The following is a 21,283-nucleotide window of genomic DNA, read 5'->3' as shown; positions in this document are numbered from 1 at the left end:
GGAGTCTGGCCCTGGGGATTTTGCTTCTTACAACTTATCTGGCAGCCCTCATGACTCCTGTGCTTTTTCTCTCCCCAGACCCAAATACTCAGACTGCTGACTTCAGTTAGTTTTAGGGAGTCCCTCTCCATTTATATCCTGGGCTTCTTCTAACTGAATGTGAGCTCCCGGCAGCAGGCTCTGGTGTGCCTTACCTCCATAGCTTCCTCTACCATGACAAGTTCTCCCAGATATCCAGTCCTTGTGGATGGGACTTTCTAACCTGACCCCCAGTAAGCCTTCCTGGGTTATAAATCAGCCAATACTCATCTTGTACAATCTCCTTTTTCACCAGATTGCCTCTGACTGCAGGTCTGTGGAATTCCTACTTTCATCTCAATCAAGTTGTCTCTGCCCCATTCACGAGGGCTCCCCCTTTATGATGGTAATCATCTCCCAAAGGCTCCACCTCCTAATACATCATCTTGGGGAATTTCAATAAATGAATTTAGGGGCACACAAACATTCAATCTATAGCATGAGTAAAGATTTTAAAAAGGAAACCCTTAGGTTCAAAGACCACAGTCAGAGAGTGGAGCCCAGGCTCAAAGTCTGGTCCTACTGATACCTAAGACCCTGTTTTTTCCTATGACTTCATTCTCTCCTGGCCACCTTGCCCCAGACACTTCATTTGCCTTCCATGGGTCTTCTGTGATTTAGCTGAGCAGAACTGTTTTGACTTTTTATTAACAAAGATGCTCTCCAATTTAAGGAAAGTTATATGACATTAAACCCTATGGGTGCCTGCTCGTTACAGTTTTACAATTCAGTATTGCAAAGCCATCATAATTCAAAGCACTGCTGGCTTGGTAATTCACTTCATTAACGGTGCTGCCTGAATAAAATACACAGCCAATTAGAACTAAACAAATCCTTGGAAAGTATGATGATACATTCAGGAAGCACAGAAGGTGAGACATATAGACAGAAGGAGGGAGAAGGGGGAAGGCAGTGGGGGAGGGCAGGAAGCATATCAGGATAAAGAGGGATTTTGTGAGCCCATATGGACCCTGTGTTTCTAGGAGGCATTTCTGAGAAATATTAGAGAACTTTCTTGTTTATGTCTCTACCTGTACACCTCCTGATCCTTCACCTCCCGTATCCAATTTATTTTGAAGTCCTGTCAGTCTTATCTCCAGAATGGATCTTAAATCAGCTTCTCTTCAGGCTGATGGATGCACAGTGTGGTGCCACCGTCCACGGCGGTGTCCCAGTCCCCTCTCTTCCTGGGGCTCTCAGGATGGGCACTCTTTCCTGATTCCCCGCAGGCAGGTTGGGCATGTGACTAGTTCGGGCTGGGCTAGAGCACCCAGACCCAGGGTAAGGCTGCCTGTGGGGCATTCTGCCGCAGCAGGGATGGGAGCAGGCTGTTGAAATGAAGGTGCCCAAGACTGAAGCTGTCCGGACCCTCACGTTGCATGAGGCCCGGCTGCCCTAAGGAGCCACTCAGCCATGCAGTGGGCATTTCATGAGCAAGTAACAGAACTTTGTTATGTAAAACAACTGTGAACTGGATGTTGTTTTTTATGACATCTAAGTCGCCATCATCTCTGTTAGAACCCAGCAGAAGCCTCCTAACTTTACCACCTTTTCTGTTGTCCTACTTCCCCTTATTTTATTCCTCCGTGTAGTAAACCCCTTAAAACATACACTTGGTCACATCACGCCCCTGCCCCAAGCCTTCTGTTGCTTCTCCTTACTCAGATAAATTCCCAACCTGGCTTACCAGGCCTGTCTGCTCTGGCCCCTACTGACTACTCCAAACGCCATTAGTCTGTAGCCGTGAACCCCACTTGCCTTCTTTCAGTTCCTCAAGCATTCTGGGTTACTCCCCATTCTGGGGCCTTTACACATGTTTTTCCCTCTTCCTGGAATGTCTCTCCCCCCACTTCCCAAAGTTTCATCTAGCTCATTTGGAGATCACCACCTAAATGACACTATCTCAGAGGCCCCTCCGTGTGCAGGGGTCTCCCCATTATATTCCTTCAAGGCACCTGCTGCTGTTTTAATGGCCCTAATCACAGTTCATAGCTCTATACTATATTCGTTTGTGTGGATTTTTGTTGAAATATCTTTCTTCCTAACCAGACTGCAATCTCCAGTAGGGAAAGGGACCATGTCTGCTTTATCTACCCCCATGTCCTAAGCATCCTGTGCCTGGCTCCCAGCCCATATTAAGTTGTCTTCAGCAAATATCTTCAGGATTGTTAAATAAATGCATCAACGGTAGTCGGAGTTGTATGCACAATTTGAAGGCTAAGGGAAGTGTATGTGGCACTTTTTGAGCATTGACTGTATCAGGCATGGTACCAAGTGCTTTACAACCATTTCTGTGTCACTACATATCATGACAGTAACATTATGAGGGAAGGATTAGAGATGTGGAAACTGATGCCCGGAGTGGTTAAGTAGCATGCATATGTCCATGAGGCTCCTTAGGCAGCCTGACTCCATAACCCCTTGCTTTTTTGTTGCTGTTGTTAATCCTTACCGGAGGACATTTTTCCATTGCTTCTAGGTAGAGTGGAAGGGAGGGAGGGCCGCACACGCCCTGACCAGGGCGGGGATAGAACCTGCAACCCAGCTACATGCCCTTGACCGGAGATCAAGCCCATGACTCTTCGGTGTGTGAGCTGACGCTCTAACCCCTGAGCCACACAGGCCAGGGCCTTGCCTTTTTATTTGGTTTTGTTCCAACTCCAGTTTTTCAAGTTCATAAAGCAATAGTACCAGGCCCTGTATCACAGTTACTATAATCATAAAAGGCCAAATTTACCTTGCGTTGTTTTTAGAGAGAACTATTGATCTCCTTTGTCTGCATGCCTCCTACCAGAGACAACATCTTTTAAAAATAAAGTCTGCTCACACACACGATGATTAAAACTATTCAACAACTCATTCATTGTACATAATAACCTCAAAATATGAAAACATAAAATTATAAAGTCTCCCACAAGGAGCTCTTTTCTTTTTGACATTATAGTGTGCACTCCTTTTTTTTTTTTTTTGAATTTAGACCCGCCAGAAGTGAAAATATTAATTTCCTTTTCCATGGAGAATAATAATGGAATAAAAACCAGACTTCATTTGAGCATACTTTAGCAATTAAATCTGATTTCTGTTAACAACATCTTGTAAGCTCATTTTAAATCAATCTTTCTTTAAAATCTCTTTTGTGAAACAGCACCTATCTGAACAAGACGCCTCTCGAGCTGACAGAGAGATGCACAAATCTGCAAAATGACTTCGAGAGGATATTTAACGTGGTTAAAAGGTAAGTTCTACTCTTTTATATTCAAAATATTTTATAGCATCTTTGAAATCATCTGGAAAATAAGGCTGTGTTCCTGCTCAGGCTTGACCTTGAGCTTGGATGCTCCCTGGGGGCGGAAGATGACAAGATGCAGAACGGTGCAGCCCAGGATCAGACCCTGGCAGCCAGGACTCTTCATCTGTCCCTGGGTCCACACGTCCACTAAGAACTCTGTGTAGTTCTGCTGGCTAAACTTCTATAGGCCTTCAAACTTTTTGAGAAACCTCTAAACATTCTGGACCTGATTTTAGAAAAATTCACACTTGTATTAAATTGCTACAATCCCAGAAGGTCAGCAGATTTACCCCAAGTCCAGCTGTGGCTCACTCTCGACTTCCCCACACCTGCTTACAATCCTGTGTTTTTAGAGCTCCTGACACTATCTTCTCCAAATTGGGGAAAAGCAGATCTAAAAGCTACAAAGCTTCAGACATGGAAGAGCCACTGGTCGCCTAGGAGTCAGAGGGCAGAGGCCCTTCCTTGCTCATATCTGGAAGGAACAGAGGCTGACACTCTGGCCAAGAAGGTGCCTTTGGGGTGGGGCATGTGGTTAGACCTGTAATCTCCCTCAAATAAACTGATCGCTGTTGCATTTTTCTGTGGGCTTCCCTGACAAAGTGGGAAGATTATGCACAGTAGGAGGCATAGCAGATTTCCTCATGCCAGTCTCATGCAAGGGACACTCAGTGACCTTCTCTTCTCCATATTTTTATATATTTTCTCTTTTTCTTCCTAAAAATCTCTCTCCCTCTTTCTCTTTTCCCCCTCTCCTCTCCTTTTCTCTCCTCCCTCTTTCTTGTCTTTCTCTCAGTGTCTCTCTGTCTCTGTCTCTGTCTCTCTCATACACACACACACACATTTCTTCCACTTTTAATGTTAAATATAGTGTTTGTGAGAGGAAGGAGTTAAAAAGGCTGCCTAAAATCTTTTCACTCCCTTCCCTAGGGGTGTGGGAGGTTGTGTGTATGTATGTGCGTGTGTGAGGGAGAGAAACCAAGGAAGGCAACCTGGTCTAATCTCTTTTTAACTGCATCTCTGTGTTATAGGCTAATGATATTTGCTAGGAGAAAGAGACCTTATCGGTTGAAAGCCCCTAACAGGCTGTTCCCTGGCTAAAGTATTACTTACAGTAAATGGAACCCGGAATTTATGAGGCAGGTCTCCCTGGAGAGTGGCTCCTAAGCCATCCAAGTCTGTGGGTATAAAGGGAAATGTACCATAGTTTAAATGTTCCTGTTGGGCAAGGAACCCCTCTGACCTCACTCGGAGACCTCACCTACTATTCTGAGCCAAGGGACATGTCCAGTGTAGGAAAATAGGACCAGGGAGCCACCCTTGCTTTCCCAGGCTCCTCTCTGCTTTGTCTGGGACTCTTGGCTACCTGGATCATTGAAATTATTAGGAAAGCCTGATACTGGGGGAGATCTCTGATTTGAGTGCATCTGGTGTATGTTAACTCAAGTTATTACAAAAGGATAGCCCTGTTAAAATGTTTGTTTTCTTTTCCTTCAATTCCAACTCCTGGGCCCTAAGCTTCCTGGAGAAGCCGACTGCTGAGGACCTTCCATTGGCCACATCTGGTTCACTTTCTCTCTTCACTGTAGTTTAGTCTGGGTCATGCTTTGCTCTTCGAGGCCAGCCTACAAGGACTTTCATCTAGAGGCTCCTTTGTCATCTGGTTTTCCTTGGATTTGACCCAGAGAGGAGCACTAGAAATGGATCAGAAAAAGAGAAGAAGGAAAGACTCTTTCTTCTTGGGCTGTTGCTCCAGGCCGGTTACTGAAGGATGGTGTTGCATCCTAAATGAAGGAAGGCCCTGACGTTTGTTAGGAGCCTCCCCTCCCCTCCCCTGCCCTCCCCTCCCCCCCTCCCCTCCCCTGCCCTCCCCTCCCCTCCCTTGGAATCTTTAGCTTAGGTATAGGCTGTAAATAGTCCCCTGATACTGTACTTGGATTTCCCTACATTTGGCCCAGGCCTTTAGGAAATATCCCTTCTTTAAGCTTTTCTTAAATGACACAATTTGGGCTATCATTCCTGCCAGGACCCTTGCTTACCACAGCTGGGCTAGAATGAACACTTGCTATCAAACAATAAATCCACTGGATTTGGGAGTGGACCTAAAGTAGCTCATGCATTATAGATGGTGCTACACATCTGTTTCGATCCTGTTAGAGCCATTTGTTTGCTGTTTGTTGAGCTCTTTCTGAAACTTTTCCCGAGGGACTTGAATTCTAAACCTTTTGCAGATAAATGGCAGCATGCCCCGTGAAGAATTGGAAAAGTCGGTCCTTGCTCTGCCTCCCCTTGTGACAAGCCAGTTGTATTCCTTGCCCAACATGCGAATCAGTGTGCGAAAGTGGCCTTTGACTCAACTCTCTTTCTGACATGAACTGTCGTGCACCTCAGAGTAACAAAAGTCCCCAATGTAAGGCTGATCCATACTGTGCACTGGAGCAAGACACTTGAGTCAGCAGGGGGGAAAATTCTTGCATCCTGGAAGATGTTCTTTTTTAAGGCAGAGAATTTTACAACTCTTTTATGTGCATCCACAAAAATGGTTAACTGCAGTGTGTTAATGAGAATGCCTGTGCATCTGCTCTCATGTTCGCGCTCTCGCTTTTTTTCTGTTGTTTTGTATTTGGTACGAAGACCTATTCTCTGCTATTCTTTAGGGGGATGGCTTTCCAGTACACATAACAGTTTTCAGCTGGCTCATGCAATTAGCCTGCGCTGGTATTCTGTTCGGCAAAGGTTCAGAGAGAGCAGGCACGAATTGTCCATTGTGGTGAATGTTATTTTGTACACAGGAAACTAATTTTTTCGGTCGTATTGTCTGTTATCAGGAATTGTGCGTTCCGTGACCAGTGCTATTACAGACTTACAGGGAACAATCAGGAAAGCTATTCAGTGAGTGGTGATAATAAGTAATTTCATTTTCTTAGAAATAATTATTTAGCTCTATTTTTGTCATGGTCTGTTGAAGTCTTAGAATTTTCTCTTTCTTCAGCCAATTTGTCCTTTTAAGGTGCTACAATAGAATTTAGGGACAGTTGCAGCGGGAGAGAAACACTGCTCTTTTTCTCAACTGGCCTTGACTATATTTCTGAATCAACAGTTGCCATTCTGAGGACTAGTGGAATAGGATACTATGTATCACAGGTTTTTATTCTCTGTTTGAGAAGACGGTGAACTCCAAAGTGCTTGTTCACAATTCTCCTATCCCTGGTGCCTATCACAGACTCAGCACATAGTAGTTGCTCAGTAAATATTTGTTTAATAAACGAATGAATAAATATACTTCTTACGTCGTCTTCAAAGCTGTCCTTCGACCATCTCTAACTTCTAGCTCTAAAAAAATTATCCTGAAATCCATAACCTTCTCCTCCTTTCTTGAAACCACTTTATAACTTCTCTGACGCTTTCTCACACTTTGAATCTTCAGTTTTTTCATTGTTTTCCTACCTTATTCTTTCCCCTTGAATGTTTCTCTGGGTTTGTTCTTCAGCCGAATCCTTTTCACCAGGTTATCTCCCAGATAAAGTATTATACTGTATAAAAAATGCTACACCGCCACCCTAGCACTGCTCGTTTGCTTATTTTCAACATGGCAAAGATTATTTGTAATTTTTCCGACTATATTTTTAGCGAAACGATAATTGTACGGATAACCAAGCTGTCCATTTTAGTCCACATTGCTTCAGACCAAAAATTTACTGATTTTTCTAAGAGCAGATATGTCCTAGGGGTTGACTCAGGAAATGAAGTCATTCCTCGCCTCCTGAGTTTTTCTGCTCCCTGTCTATGCCTTTTTCTTCCTTGTGCTGCTCTTCCATTTTCCCAGGCGATCCTGGATCCTGAGAAAATTTACATTTATACTTGTTTGGTGTCTACCATTTGGTCAGGGGTAGATGAACTGCTCTAGCAAAATCTCCTAAAACACAATGTTATAACACAAAATTTTATTCTCTCTCATGCAACATTCATTATAGATATTCTTTCTCGATTAGGCAGCTTTCCTCTGAGTATTGACTTAGGGATTCTGGCACCTTCCATCTTACAGTGTAGCCATCCTCAGCAGATGATCCCAGGCTTGCTGCTGAAGATGACGATGCTATGGAGAAGCACACACAGCTTGGAGGAGACACACATCACTTCCTTTGTTTGGAACTTGCCCACCTAGATGTCTGTGGTCATGGGACTGGTTTTGGCCAATAGAATGTGAGTGGAGTTGGTGTATGGTTGGAGTTGGGGAGTGTAGTGTCTCAAAGATCTATCCAGTGAAGTCAGTGGAGTGTTTAAGTCCCCTACTCTGACTGTATTGCTGTCGATCTCTCCCTTAAAATCCTCCAAGAGTTTTTCTATATATTTAGGTGCTCCTTTGGGTGCATATATGTTTATGAGGGTTATATCCTTCTGTTTGACCGACCCCTTTAGTATTATGTAGTGGCCTTCTTCGTCTCTTGTTAAGGACTTTGCTTTGAAGTCTATTTTGTAAAAAAATTTATTTCTATTAAATCAAAAAGTATGAGTAAGCTTCAAGCAAGATAATAAAAATAATCAATAATACAATTAACACATAGAAGAACTCTTACAGATTAGATTTAGATACTTTGAATTAAGCACATACACCCGAATCAAGAGAGCCAATGACTTTCACACTGAGGGAAAGCACTGACTCATCGTAAACAAGTGGCTTCTGGGAAAGTGGAGCTGACATTTCACCGGACAGTAAACCAAAGAGACAATTTGTCATTAGGTTAGAGAATTGATTTGAGCTTGAGAAGGGATCACAGTGAAATGCCACTGGAATGCAACAATTTTCCCTGGAGACCTGCTTATCTCAAAAGCAAGAGTATATAAAAATCAGTGGTACACATTCTCATAAAACTAGAAAAGGCCTCCAAAACTTGATACATTGGAGCTTACGTGAAGACTGAGTTTTCGTTTTTCTTCCCTTTTCTCTAAATTAAATGCAAATCAGTTTTTTTATTATTTAGTACATTTCTGCTTTATAGCCAAAGCTTTAAAATAAAGAAAAGAAAGGTTTAATGAAATGGAGTTAGACACACACTAACTGCAAGGAGAATCTTCTAGGTGCACTGCTCCTTTGAAGTTTTAAACAGGTGTTCTTTTATTTCAAAGGTACTGAACTTCCTGGGATAGCCTAATTATCACTAAGGAAGGAACGTCCATGCCACACAGAGCTTTCTCCCTTTTGGAAATGTTTTATCATCTCTATCTCTGTCTTGTTCTCTCTCTCACACACTAATTAAATTGGGGGATTTCTGGGGGATCATACAGATAATGGCATTTATTTTGACAAGAGTTGTGCAGTTTGCTAAAAGAAAGATAAGGTATGGCATTTATAAACAATTGTAGTTATAATACATCTCAACAGATGCAGGAAGCAGATTTTTCTTCATAGCTGAAATATGGCTTCATGGTTCCCAGACACCTGGGTCTTGCACACTTCTCTCCTGGAAGCCAGACTGGGTCAGTTACATGCAGAAACTTATGACCAGCCCACATTCTTCTTTTGAGACACCACGTAGACAAGGGAGTTACTAAAAATGGAGGGGAAGAGAGAAGCAATTCACACTGTGAATGTGACTCTGCCTTGGCCTCTCTGGCAAAATTAAATGTAGCAAGAAAAGACGCTATCTGTTAAATGAAAGGTGATAAAATTCATCAGGTAGATACGGATGTCTCCCGAGATCCTGTAACCCAGCAGAGTACAGATGAGACATATGCCCTCTTCATACACAGTGTGCTACTACCACCAGGACCCATCGAGTGCCCATTCCCTGTGTCAGCACCAGAGCACCAAAAACAAAGATTCCAGCCGGGAGCAAACACATTGTTGACCTATTGATGAGAACGGAGAGCTCAAACTAAAGAAAGGTACAAGAAAGGCCCCTTTGAATCTCCTGATTAATCCCTATGGGTACATGAAAATACAAGTTCAGTAAACAGGATTATGTCAGTTTTTAAATACAAGGAGTCAAGATAACAAATAATATCTATTAAAATCTATCATTTAGGGTAATTGTTAAGGATTTAATTAGACAACGCATGTAATGCGCTTAGCATGAAATAGCAATAACCCGTAAACTGTTCAGAATGTCTATACCATAACATTTGGAAATTTATGGTCTCTATGATGTGACCAAAGACCCCAGCAGGCTGGTAAATTGTTTAGACAAACAGCTAAAGTCAAATACTGAACTCAGTTTCCAGTGAACTCAATTTTATAAAAGCCTTATTTAAGGGTTTGCACAGGCATCTTTCCATCCTAAGTTATCCTGTCTCAAAAAGGTCTGTCTGCAGGAAAAGGCCACAGCTGCACCTCTGTCACCCATTGCTCTTCTCACCTTTTCCCTTCCCTACCTAGGGTGGGGGGGCACACCCTGCCTGAAGCTGGAGCTCATCTGAGCTTGGCTCCGAGAGGGTGATGCAGAGTGACCCCGGGGAAGGTGGGTAAGACAGGAAGCCAGTCTCCCCTGGTTCTGCCAGAACTGTGCGTGGTAAGCAGCACCCCCACATCAGATGTCAGGCTGAGGTGTGAAGTTGGCATGCAGAATCACGCTAATGTGCAGCGTGTTAAAGGGAGATGGTATAAAGTGAGGGTTACCCTGTGTTAGGTGCACAATTACCATTGGTTCACCTGCCAGAACTTTAGGAAGGGTCAGTTTATTATCAGGGCCTTGTTTGGGGTGGCAGCGAGGGCGTGATTTGTTCTGATCTCAGAAAAGAAGAACAAGTAGTATCTGGAGAGCTCCCAGGAGCCCAGGCCTATGTGTGAGCACGTTGGCTGAGAGTGGCGGAGGGTAGAGGCCCCTTTAAAGGCCACAGAATCATGGACACAAAAGGGTTGGTGAGGGACATGAGCTCGTCTTCTCCATAGATTAGCCTGGACTCAGGCCAGCCTACTTTAACAGCCTTTCATTGTATTTATAAATGTTACGGAGGGAGGATCAAGGGCTCAGCCTTTCCTCTAGCAGCTTCCTTTGCTTAAGCAAAGGGGGAAATAAGAAGGGTATCATATCCAGTTGAATGTCACCATAGGGAACTCTGCGATTTTTGATGCGAGGCCACTCTTAAATACAAACAAAACCAAGCAGGCTCGCACCCTGGGTTGCCTGGGACAGGAGACAAGCAGTTTACATCCAGGAGCAGACTCGGGCTGCAGAGTCAGGAGAACCTGAGTGTGAGTTCTAGCTGCACTGTTTATGGCAGCAGGAGCCTCGACAACGCACTTCACGTCTCTGACCTTGCCCTCTTTTGTGAATGTGGGGTCATGCCTATCGCATAGGATGCTTGAGAGATGAAATACAGGGTGGGATAAAAGTACATTTACAGTTGTGAGTCCACGAAACAGTTTATTCTGTATTATTATTTATTAATTATTATAGTATTTTCCATATGAACAGCTGTAAGCCTACTTTTGTCCCATCCTGTATTTATAAAGGTTCTAAAACAGCACATATCGCTCGGTAGGCCTTTGATAAATGGAACCTATTTTATGTTTGCATTCATGTTGAAGGGTATTCAGCAGCAACATTTTCAAGTTCTAAACAAGCGGGAAGCCCGTCAGGAGAATGGAGGGCAAAATGAATTGGGAACTGGTTAGGATCCCAGCGTGTGAGTACAGGTGGGAATCCTAGAGACCATCCAAATGATTTCTGCAGGGCAGCGAAGGAACTGCATGTGGCAGTAGAATAGAAAACACGAAAAGCTGTCCCTTGAATTTTACTTTTCTCAAAGTATTTTTTTTTAAATTAAGTTTAAAAACGTAAGTTTTTACATCATTGAAGGAATTTGTTGAAGAAAACCAGAAATAGATCTATTTAAGCCACTGAACATGAAACAAGAATCATCTTTCAAAGACCGTGGAAAAGGTACTTGTCTTTTATTAGTCTCACCTAGCAAAGGGCCCTTGGGTTGTTGGGCAATCTCAGAAACAGCAAACACTGTGAGGCACACTGAGTGACCCTGACACTGGCTGTAGCTGCCTATTTTGCTGGAAGGGAGTGAAGGGTGGAGGAGCAGAGTATGGATCAGGGATCAGGCCATTTCCCATTTCCTATACCTCTTCCCCAAAACTCCAAAGGCAATGATTACAGTGAGGTCCCTCCCAGGAATAGTCAAGGACTCTCGCCGGAGATAATCACAATGTAGGAAGAGGGATACTTAGTCTTAAAGCAACTGGAATAAATGTCATTGTGCTTCCCAGAGGAGAGCAAGAATTAATTACACAAGGTGGCCACCAAGTCTGGAAACCAAGCAAATCCTTCATAAATGATTTATTGATATTACATTACAACGAATGACAAAAGTATTATCTGTATTTTTAGACTTTATGGCCACCCTATAAAATCTTTGGAATAGAAAAAAAATTAAGATTTTGTTTTCTCATAACTGTAAAGCTGTCATACTTAGTTCAGGCACAGCCAGTGCAACATGTTTCTACAACCCCACAGGCTCTATTCCCTTTACTATTTATATGCTGGGCTCACTCACGGGAGAAAAACACTGTCAGCATCAACATTTAGCAGCATTTTCAAAATACATTTCTTTTTATCTTGAACAAAAGTAAACTATTCTTTTAGTGCAGTAATTCCATATGGTCTTTACATCTATACATAAGATGTGATCTTTTAACATTTATGTAGGTGACTTTTTCTTACCTTTTGAGGATTTACAAAAGACCATGAGGATTTTATTTTTCCACAAAAAAAAGAAAGGAATGGTGTCCACTCATGAGAGTCAGACCAGCAGGTCAAGTAGACCCTCCAAGACCTCAGTTCCTGGTGCCTGAAGTGATCTGACGCCATCCCATAGCTCTTAGCTCTTAGAAAGGAATTTCAGAGGGATGAAAGCAGAAGTATCTGTAGGGAGAAAGGGAGGGGAGGAAACAGATATAAAAAAACACAGTCTAATAAAAATAGCAGAAGCCAGTCCTTTCATTCCAGGGTGTCTGAAAAGGAGAGATTCTATGGAGCATGGATGCAGAAAGGGAGATGTCACAACTAGCAAAAATAAATAAATTGTGGATACAGTCACTCAGTTAGAGAAGCAACCATTTCAAGTTGCTCACTGGCTTCAACCTCATTGTCTCCAAGGGGGCAAATACCAGAGGACGTGGGACAAAGCCCGGGCTACTGCCCTTGGCACTCTCAGGCCTACTGGTGCTATGGTTCAACAGCCTTTAGGGGGCGGGGAGAACCAGAAACCACCACCATCACGGGTAAAAAGGCTACCACTATGGCAACAATATGACGGTCAAAAATCAGCTAGAGCTTGGGTTATACGCTCTTTGAAATCCAGCTTTTTCTCACTGTCTTGTGAAAGGCTCGAAACATGCAGAGACATCTTCCACGTGGGTAGGTGCTTGTTCTTTCAAAAGGCGGAGAAGAGCCTCTTTATTGACTCCTTTTACTCATTAGGTTTCATGTCAGTTCACCATTTAAATTAGAATGCTGCCCAGCTGGGCGTGGCTCAGAGGTTGAGCGTCGACCTAGGATCCAGACGATCGGGGTTCGATTCCCGGTCAGGGCACATGCCCGATCAATGACTCTCTCATCATTGATGTTTCTATCTCTCTCTCTCCCTCTCCTGTCCTCTCTCTGAAATCAATAAAGATATATTAAAAAATAAAATAAAAAATAAAATAAACTAGAATGCTCTCTCAGCTAGCTTCTAACTGGGACAGCGGCACCATACTACACATACAATGGAAACAACAACTGTCTTCCCGGTTCTTCCAACGAGTCGGCTCAGCATGCTTCTTTCGACTGAATGGTGTGATCTTGTTCGAGAAAAGCATGTAAACACGGGGCCAGATGTTGTTAGTCTCCCTTCCAGAACATTGGTGGGGCACTCCTGGCTCTTGTATAGTTCAGTGACAGCTTTGCCACATCCTTGTACTATCTTAGTCTGGCAGCAACTACTTCCAGTTTATCATCCCCCTGCTGGACCAGTGGTTCACCAATGACATCATCAACCCCAGGTACAAGAGGTGGATTGAAGTCCAGGTTATCCACCTTTTCGCTAGGAAGGTGAATCCAAGGTTGGCTGGAACGATCTCTGAGAGTTTCAGATGGAATGTTCAGAGTGACCACTAGATCCAGGGCTCAGACTCTGGCCAGGGCTCCAGCCTGAATGGATGTTTTAGGAAAACCATCTTGTAGCCAGTGCTGATCCTACCTATTCGCCAGCTCTGACATCATCAGGCTTGTGATCGCATGATCTGGAACCAAAAGACCTCTCTCTTTGTACTGCTTTGCCATTCTGAGTTGGCTTTGTTGGTCTCCGGCAAGAAATGGCCGCTGGAGGGATGCTGGAGGCCAAAGTTCTGGGCGATTCTCTAGCACACGGTGCCCTTGCCCGAATCTTGCCTTCGGAGGAGTGGGACGGCCACGCGGGCAGCAGACTGCAGCCTCAGAGGGACCCCAGGAACTTTGTTTCTTCTGTGCCTGCTCCTGACACCCTCCACTGGCTTGGGGACTTGTCGGGAGCCTTGCGCTCAGGATCTTATTCCAGGACTTCAGGGCCCAGCTGTTGACACTACACTTACAACTCCCATGTCTTTTAAACACTATGGTAGTTAAAATAATGTCTCTAGAGAAAGGAGAGATTTAGAGATCTTCTCAGGAACAGAGTGCAAACCACTACCTTATAGCTTCTTGTGCAAACGTTACGGCATGAAAGATTGACTTGCATTCAGTTAGCTTTTTGATAAGATCCAAACTCTCAGTTTGGAACACCGGCCTTGCATAGGCTGGATGTGGCTTGAACCATACACTACTTGGTGAGTGTGTATGCTTGATGACCTAGTTCATGAAATACCATTTCAAATAACCTAGAACAATAGAATTTTCTGAAAGGCAACATCTTAATGGGATGCCATAAAGATGCTAGTTAGAAGGTGCCCTTTTGCAGGGTGAAAGGCAAAGTGAATTGAAGACTGGCCTTGAATTCTCTTCACTATTTATTGTCTTGGAGAGTACAACATGATCTGAATTGTAGCTTGAAGAGAAAAGGTATAAATTATGGCAGATCAGACTTCAGAAAACACAAATGTGAGCATATCACTTGACAGCCTGCTAACAAAGCAGGTATTCCTAACTTTCAGCTTGTCTGTCAGGGAAAACAAGTTTTGGTTATATACAAGATTTTCTTGACATAGAATGATATATGACTTGTTTCTGTTCAACTTTATGTGACTTTCATTGCTTCTGAAACTAATTCCCATACTTTGCCTTCTTACCTCTGACCCTTTAACTTACCTTTCCTAGTCAGCTTTTAAGAGTTTCAAAATCTAGTATTTCTTCCTTTCCTTGGTATAGAGGTCAGAAAGAAGATTTTAACACAAAACAGTCATCCATACCAACATAGTACATCCATAGTACCTCAGGAAATCTCTCTTGGTAACCAAAGCAGTGGCTGTGTATGCTGATATAACATTTTAAGTTGGGGCAGATGAGCTGATATCAAGGAATATTTTTTGCATTTATGCTAAACAAAAATTATGCCAAATCTATTAAAATGTAATTTGACCATCTCTCTGTACCTCAAAGAATACATAAGAAACAATCATACAATTTAAGAACTTGAAGGAATAGTTTCTTAAATTGTTCTAATTTATATATTTTTGTGTTGTTGATGCTGGAAGATAATCAGCATAATCCTAATCTGAATTTCTTAATATTTGATCAGAGTTGCTTAATATCATTTTTTCCATGCTGCAAGATTGAGATAGTATATTATATTATTTTAACTGTTTGTCAGTGGAAACAAAACTTCATTTTCCCTCAGGAAAATGAAACACTGACTTCCTAGTTATATTACAGTGTTAATTATGTATTCACATCAGAAAGCTTCCTCCTGCTTGTTCAAATAACTAGTTACTTGAAAGAAACCTTTAATAGAAGATAATGACAATAAAAATAACCACATTTAAGGCCATTAAGGAATAATTGGAATTATTTGCAATTTTAGAAGTGGTACAGAGAAAGGTAGCAAATTTTACTTTTGTTGAATATTTTCAAATAGTATAATAGGTAATGTTAAAGGTATAGTTTATTTACTACTTGTGGTAGCCAAACTTCTAAGATGGCGCCCAATGATTTTTTTCTGATATTCACATGCTTTCCCCCTACTTCACTGAAGGGGACTGCCCTGTGTAACAAATATGATATTTTGCAGAAATAACGATGTGGGACTTTTAAGACTAGGTCATAAAAGAATTTGATAGCCTGTCTTGCTGTCTCTTGGATTGCTGGCTCTGAGAGAAGCCAGTTACCATGTCATGAGGACATGAAGAGGCCCACGTGGCAAGGAACTAAGGTCTCTTGCCAACAGCTAGCACCAGCTTGTCAGCCATGTGAGTGAATCTCCTTGGAAGTAGATCCTTTGGCTCCATCCAACATCTCAACTTTGCATCCTAATGAGAGCTGCTGGGCCAGAACCACCAGCTAAGCTGCTTTTGAGTTCCTGACCCACAGAAACTATGCAATAATAATTGTTTGTTACATAGCCATGGATAAATAATTGACTATTCAACTCATAATTCTTTACATTATTATATTTTTATTATAATAATTATTACCAAAATTATCAATAGTGATAATAACAACTTCCATTTGTGTGGGCCTACTCTATGTGAGATAATTTAAATGCATCTAAAGTCCTTATAATATTTCTTCAGACTAGGTTTCATTATTCTAATTCCATAAGTTAAAGAAATGAGCTCAGAGAGTTTAAATGGCTTGCAGAACATCAGACAGCTACAAATAGCAGAGCCAGGATTTGGATGAAATTCTGACTGATGTTTTCACTGTGCGATGCCACTCTTTTTTTTTTTTTAATATACCTTTATTGATTTCAGAGAGAGGAAGAGAGAGGGAGAGAGAGAGAGAAACATCAATGATGAGAGAGTCGTCGTTGATCGGCTGCCTCCTGCACGCCCCCGCTGGGATGGAGCCGCAACCTGGGCATGTGCCCTGACCAGGAATCAAGCTGCGATCTCCTGGATCCTAGGTTGAAGCTCAGCCGCTGAGCCATGTCCAGCTGGGCTATGGTACCACTCTTAACAAGAGAAGAATTGCAAGCCACAAATAGAGGAAGAGAAAGGCATTTGACTTTAGAATGTAAAGCTACTCAAAAGTGATCCATACCAAAAATACTATACACTTTCCTCACTATTTGTTACTTATTTTGCTTAAGCTTCTGTAATGTAAGTATACTTAGGTAACATTAGCTTGCACAGCAGTTACCCTAATTACAACATGGGGATCAGTGTGGCTTCTCTTGATAAGATCATAGCTCATGGCTAATGATCATCATAGTTCAAAAGTAATATCTGAAACCTTTTGGTGGTTGTTTTTTTAAAAATATGCCTTTATTGATTTCAGAGAGAGGAAGGGAGAGGGAGTGAGAGAGATAGAAACAGCAATGATGAGCTGCCTCCTGAATGCCTCACACCGAGAATTGAACCCACAACCCGGGCATGTGCCCTGACTGGGAATCAATCCGCGATCTCCTGGATCATAGATAGATGCTCAACTGCTGAGCCATGCCGGCTGGACAACCTTTTGATATTTTTATGTGCTAATCATATGTTAAATTTCAGTTTCAGAAACACACAGCAACTTCTATGTGCCCAACACTATGACACTTATTCTCAACCTGGAGGTGTGCATCATACTCCCTGGGAGCTTTTGCGAAGTATGCATGGTTGAGAACAGGAGACTGAGAACTCTGGCGTAAGGGACACAATGAAGAAGAGGTTGTTTCTACTTCTTAGCAGCTCACAGTGTATAAAAAGTCAAATATTTACAACACATTCATTTCTTCATATTCATTTCTGCAGATTCCTCCTTATCACCCCTCACTTTGGACACCAGAGTGTCCCAGAACTCAGTCTTCAGTCCTCATTTAGTCTTATGGATTTAAATATCACCTACAAACCAATGATTCCCAAATTTGTATTTCCTGAGTGCACCACTTTCTAGATTTGTATGTACCTCTGCCCAATCAATGCCTGTAAGGAATCTCAAACCTAACACATCTGCCAGCATCTCCTGGACTTCCCCTTAAACTGTGAGCTCCAGTAGTCTTCCTCACTTCAGTTAACTGTTAGCCTGTCCTTCCAGTGCTCAGGCCTAAATGTTTGAAGTCATCCTTGCCTCTTCTCTTTTTATCCATCCCAACATCAGTCATTAAATCTCATGGGCTGCCTTCAAATCATATCCAGAAGCTGATCATTTCTTACTAACTCTACCATTTCCAAGCCATCTTTATTCCACTCCTGAATTGTGGCAAACATCTCTTAAATGGTCTCCTGGCTTCTACCCCTGCTCTCTTAGAGACTATTGTCAACAAAGTATACAGAGGGAAACTTTTCTAATAGATCAGGTCACTTATCTGTTCCAGTGCCTTCCTAGTTCACTTAAAATAAAAGACAAAATTCTTCAGAGTAGCCTGCAAGGCCCTTATAAGCACTTCTCAAATATACATGTAATATATTTGCCAATAACAACATAAAAGAGGTGGGTGGAAGCAAAGCTGTAGTGGGCTAAGGAAATGACTACAAAGAATAAAGTAATTATAACAATGTGTAGTTGGGTTTATAACATTAATGTAATATTATGTAACAAAAATTCCACAAAAAGGGGAAAAGGGGAAGAGAGCTATATAAGAGTAATATCTCTATGTATCAATGCAATTAAACTTGTATAAATTGGAAGCTGATTCTGATAAGTTATATGTATATGGTAAGTTCTAGAGTAAACCACTCTAGACTAAACCACTCTTAACTAAAAAATGTAGTTTAAAATTATTAAAGATATTAAAATGCTACATTAGAAAATATTCAGTATTCACTTATGGCAAAAGAATGATGTAATGGAGGACTAGAAAAACAAAAAATACATGCTACATGTAAAACCAAAAAGTAAAATGACAGAGGTAGATAACTATATAACAATAACATTAAATGTGAATGGACTAAGTCATGCAATCAAAAGGCAGAGATTGTCAGACTGGATTAAAAAACATGAACCATGCCTGGCCAATGTGTCTTAGTGGTTGAGCATTGACCCATGAACCAAGAGGTCACCAGTTCGATTCCTGGTCAGGGCACATGCTTAGGTTGTGGGCTCAATCCCCAGTAGGGGGAGTGCAGGAGGCAGCCAATTGATGTTTCTCTTTCATCGATGTTTCTATCACTCCATCACTCTCCGTTCCTCTCTCGAAAAAAAAATTAATAAAAACATGTTAAAAAAACATGATCCAAATATATACTATTTACAGAAGACACACTTTGCATTCAAATGTACAAATAGATGTAAAAAGTATGGGGAAAGATATATCATGCAAACAGCAACCACAAGAAAGCTGAAGTGGTTATACGGGTATCAGACAAAATAGACTTTTAAAACAAAAAATGGTGGTACACTCTCCCTCCCAGGAGCATGCCCACGCCTTTACCTACCCCCTCTTCTTCCTCCACAGGTGTGCATCTCCCAAACTCTAAGGGCCCCACAAGATTTACAACCAGGGGAGCAATGAGCAGCACAGCTTGTCCTGGGCTAACGCCCTAAACCTGTCTCTGAGGTCCCTTTTTTCTGACTTTCCAGTGAAGCAAAGCAGCCCCACTTAAGCTCATTTTTTTTTTAATGTATTTATTATTTTTCATTTATCTTTATTGTTCAAAGTATTATATATGTCCCCCTTTTCCCCCACTTTGACCCCTTCTGCCCACCCCCACACACCCCGGGCCTACTGCATTATTGTCTGTGTCCATGGGTTATGCATATATGCATATAAGTTCTTTAGTTAATCTCTTCCCGCCTAGGCTCATTTCTTTCTTAGAAGATTTCTGGAGAGCCAAAGCAGCCCCATCTAAGCTCTCTCTGATTGCTTCTCCTGTCCTAAGCCTTCCCTTGTTTCACTGTCTCAAAATCTAAATAAATAAGTAAATAAATAAATAAAAGAAAAAATGTTAATAGAATGAAAAGAGATTTTACAATCATACAAGTGTACAGGTTTTCTTTTTGAGGTGATAAAAATGTTCCAAAATAGACTGTACTAGTGATTGTACACACCTGTGAGCACTCTAAAAATCATTGATCTGTGCACTTTAAATGGGTGAAATGTATGGTATATGAAATATATCCCAGTAAAGCTCTTAAAAAGTTTAATGTGCCTACAAATCACCTGGGGATTTTATTTTAATACAGATTTTGATTCTGTAGGTCTTGAACAGGGCCCGAGGTTCTGCATTGCTAACAGCCTCACTATATGATGCCAATACTGCTAGTCTGAAGTCCACACTTTAAATAGCATGGCCAGTGCCATCAGCTCTCTCAGCTGATGCCATTCTGACCTCAGCTCCTGCCACCTTCATAAGTGAATTCATGAGTGACTAGTGGGTGATTTTTAGCCACCTTAACCATCTTGTTTTACCTTGAACATACCATGCCTGACTTTACCTCAGGCCCTTGGACTTGTCATTCCCTTTGCCTAGAATGCTCTTCCCATTCCCATGCCCCATATGTGCACAACTTGATCACCTTGTTCAAGTGTTTGCCCAACTATTAATTCCAAGTGAGGTCTTCCCTGACCACCCGCCTCAATGGCAACTCCATTTTACATACTCTGTTTCCCTCTTTGGGGGCTTTTTCTGGACAGTACTAACCACATTGTATGTCAGCCTGCTATTAATTTATGTATTATTTAATATATTTGTTTGCTAGGTTTCCATAACAAATTATCACTGACTAGATGGCTTAAACAACAGAAATTTATTTTTTCTGGAGGCAAAAAGTCCAAGATCAAAGTGTTGGCAGGTTTGGGTTTTCCCAGGCCTCTCTCCTCGGCTTGTATGTGGCCACTTTCTCACTGTGCCCTGACATATCCTCTGTGCCACGCTCCTGGTATCTCTCTGTATGTACAAATTTCTTTTTCTCATAAGAACATCAGTCAGATTGACTTACGGCCACCTTAATAGCCTCATTTTGACTTAATCCCCTCTTCAAAGGCCTTATCTCCAAATCCAGCCACTTGTGGAGGTACTCGGTCTTCAACATAAGAATTTTAGATGACACAGTTCAGCCCATACATTTTGGTTTTTGTCGCTCATCCCTTAATACAGTACAGATTTTATGAGAATGTGGAGGTTTTTTTAAATATATATTTTGTTCATTAGTGTGCAATTGGTCACTAGCACAGTACCTCACGCATAGCAGATGCCCAGTAAGTATTTATTGAGTAAATACATGAAAACAAAAAGATATCTGCTAAAGAGATAGGTAGTAGTCAGAGGGAGAAAACACCTCTGCTTATGTGAATCAGAAGAATTTGAAAGGCCACTGATTTTTCGCTTAGAAATCTTACCAGGTGTACTCTCCATGCACTCACTCTAACTATAAAATATTATTCTTTAAGAAATGGAGAAACCCTAAATTTATTGGTTCTTTCAGATTTCTTCCAATATATAGGATCCTAGTTCTAAAAACTGGCAGTATAAGATCTCTGAATTGTTAGTATTTTCATCTCTAGATATCCTCTTATGTCTGGAGATATAGGTCTATAAACTTGAAAAGTGGGTCATCACTTTTTCATCTTCAGAACTCGTGGTGATTGTGTTGGAGAGGAAATATGAAAACCTTAAAGAGCAGCTTCCTTCTGCATTTATTCATTCTTTCTCTCCTGGTGATGTATTTGCATGTCGTCGATACTTGCAAAGGAGATACTTAAAATCATATTCTTTGCTCTGAGGTACTCTTGATTTCCATTATATAAAACTATTCCACTGGAGTAAATTCAGTTACCCCAAATCATTCTGATAGGTATAAACCATGGATAGGTTTCCATTTGGGTATATTTTCCTTTTTAACCTCTCAGATCTACTCGCTACCCTCTTTG

At 41.7% G+C, this 21,283-nt stretch overlaps 1 protein-coding gene and 1 pseudogene across 1 annotated transcript in view; one reads left to right on the top strand and one right to left on the bottom strand.

Moving 5' to 3' along the window:
- The window catches only part of ST8SIA6 (ST8 alpha-N-acetyl-neuraminide alpha-2,8-sialyltransferase 6), a 115,809-nt gene that overhangs the window by 40,987 nt on the left and 53,539 nt on the right, over positions 1-21,283 (top strand). Inside the window, exon 3 of the mRNA XM_016217415.2 lies at positions 3,224-3,313. Within this exon, the coding sequence (XP_016072901.2) occupies positions 3,224-3,313 (90 nt within the window). The remainder of the gene's footprint in view (positions 1-3,223; positions 3,314-21,283) is intronic.
- LOC148094371 (adenylate kinase 4, mitochondrial pseudogene) lies at positions 13,041-19,910 on the bottom strand (annotated as a pseudogene).

The sequence above is a fragment of the Miniopterus natalensis genome, chromosome 1 (genome assembly GCF_054644295.1).
Source record: "Miniopterus natalensis isolate mMinNat1 chromosome 1, mMinNat1.hap1, whole genome shotgun sequence".
NCBI lineage: Eukaryota > Metazoa > Chordata > Mammalia > Chiroptera > Miniopteridae > Miniopterus > Miniopterus natalensis.
Note: the sequence above shows the minus strand (reverse complement) of the source record. Positions and strands in the feature narration are given on the sequence as shown.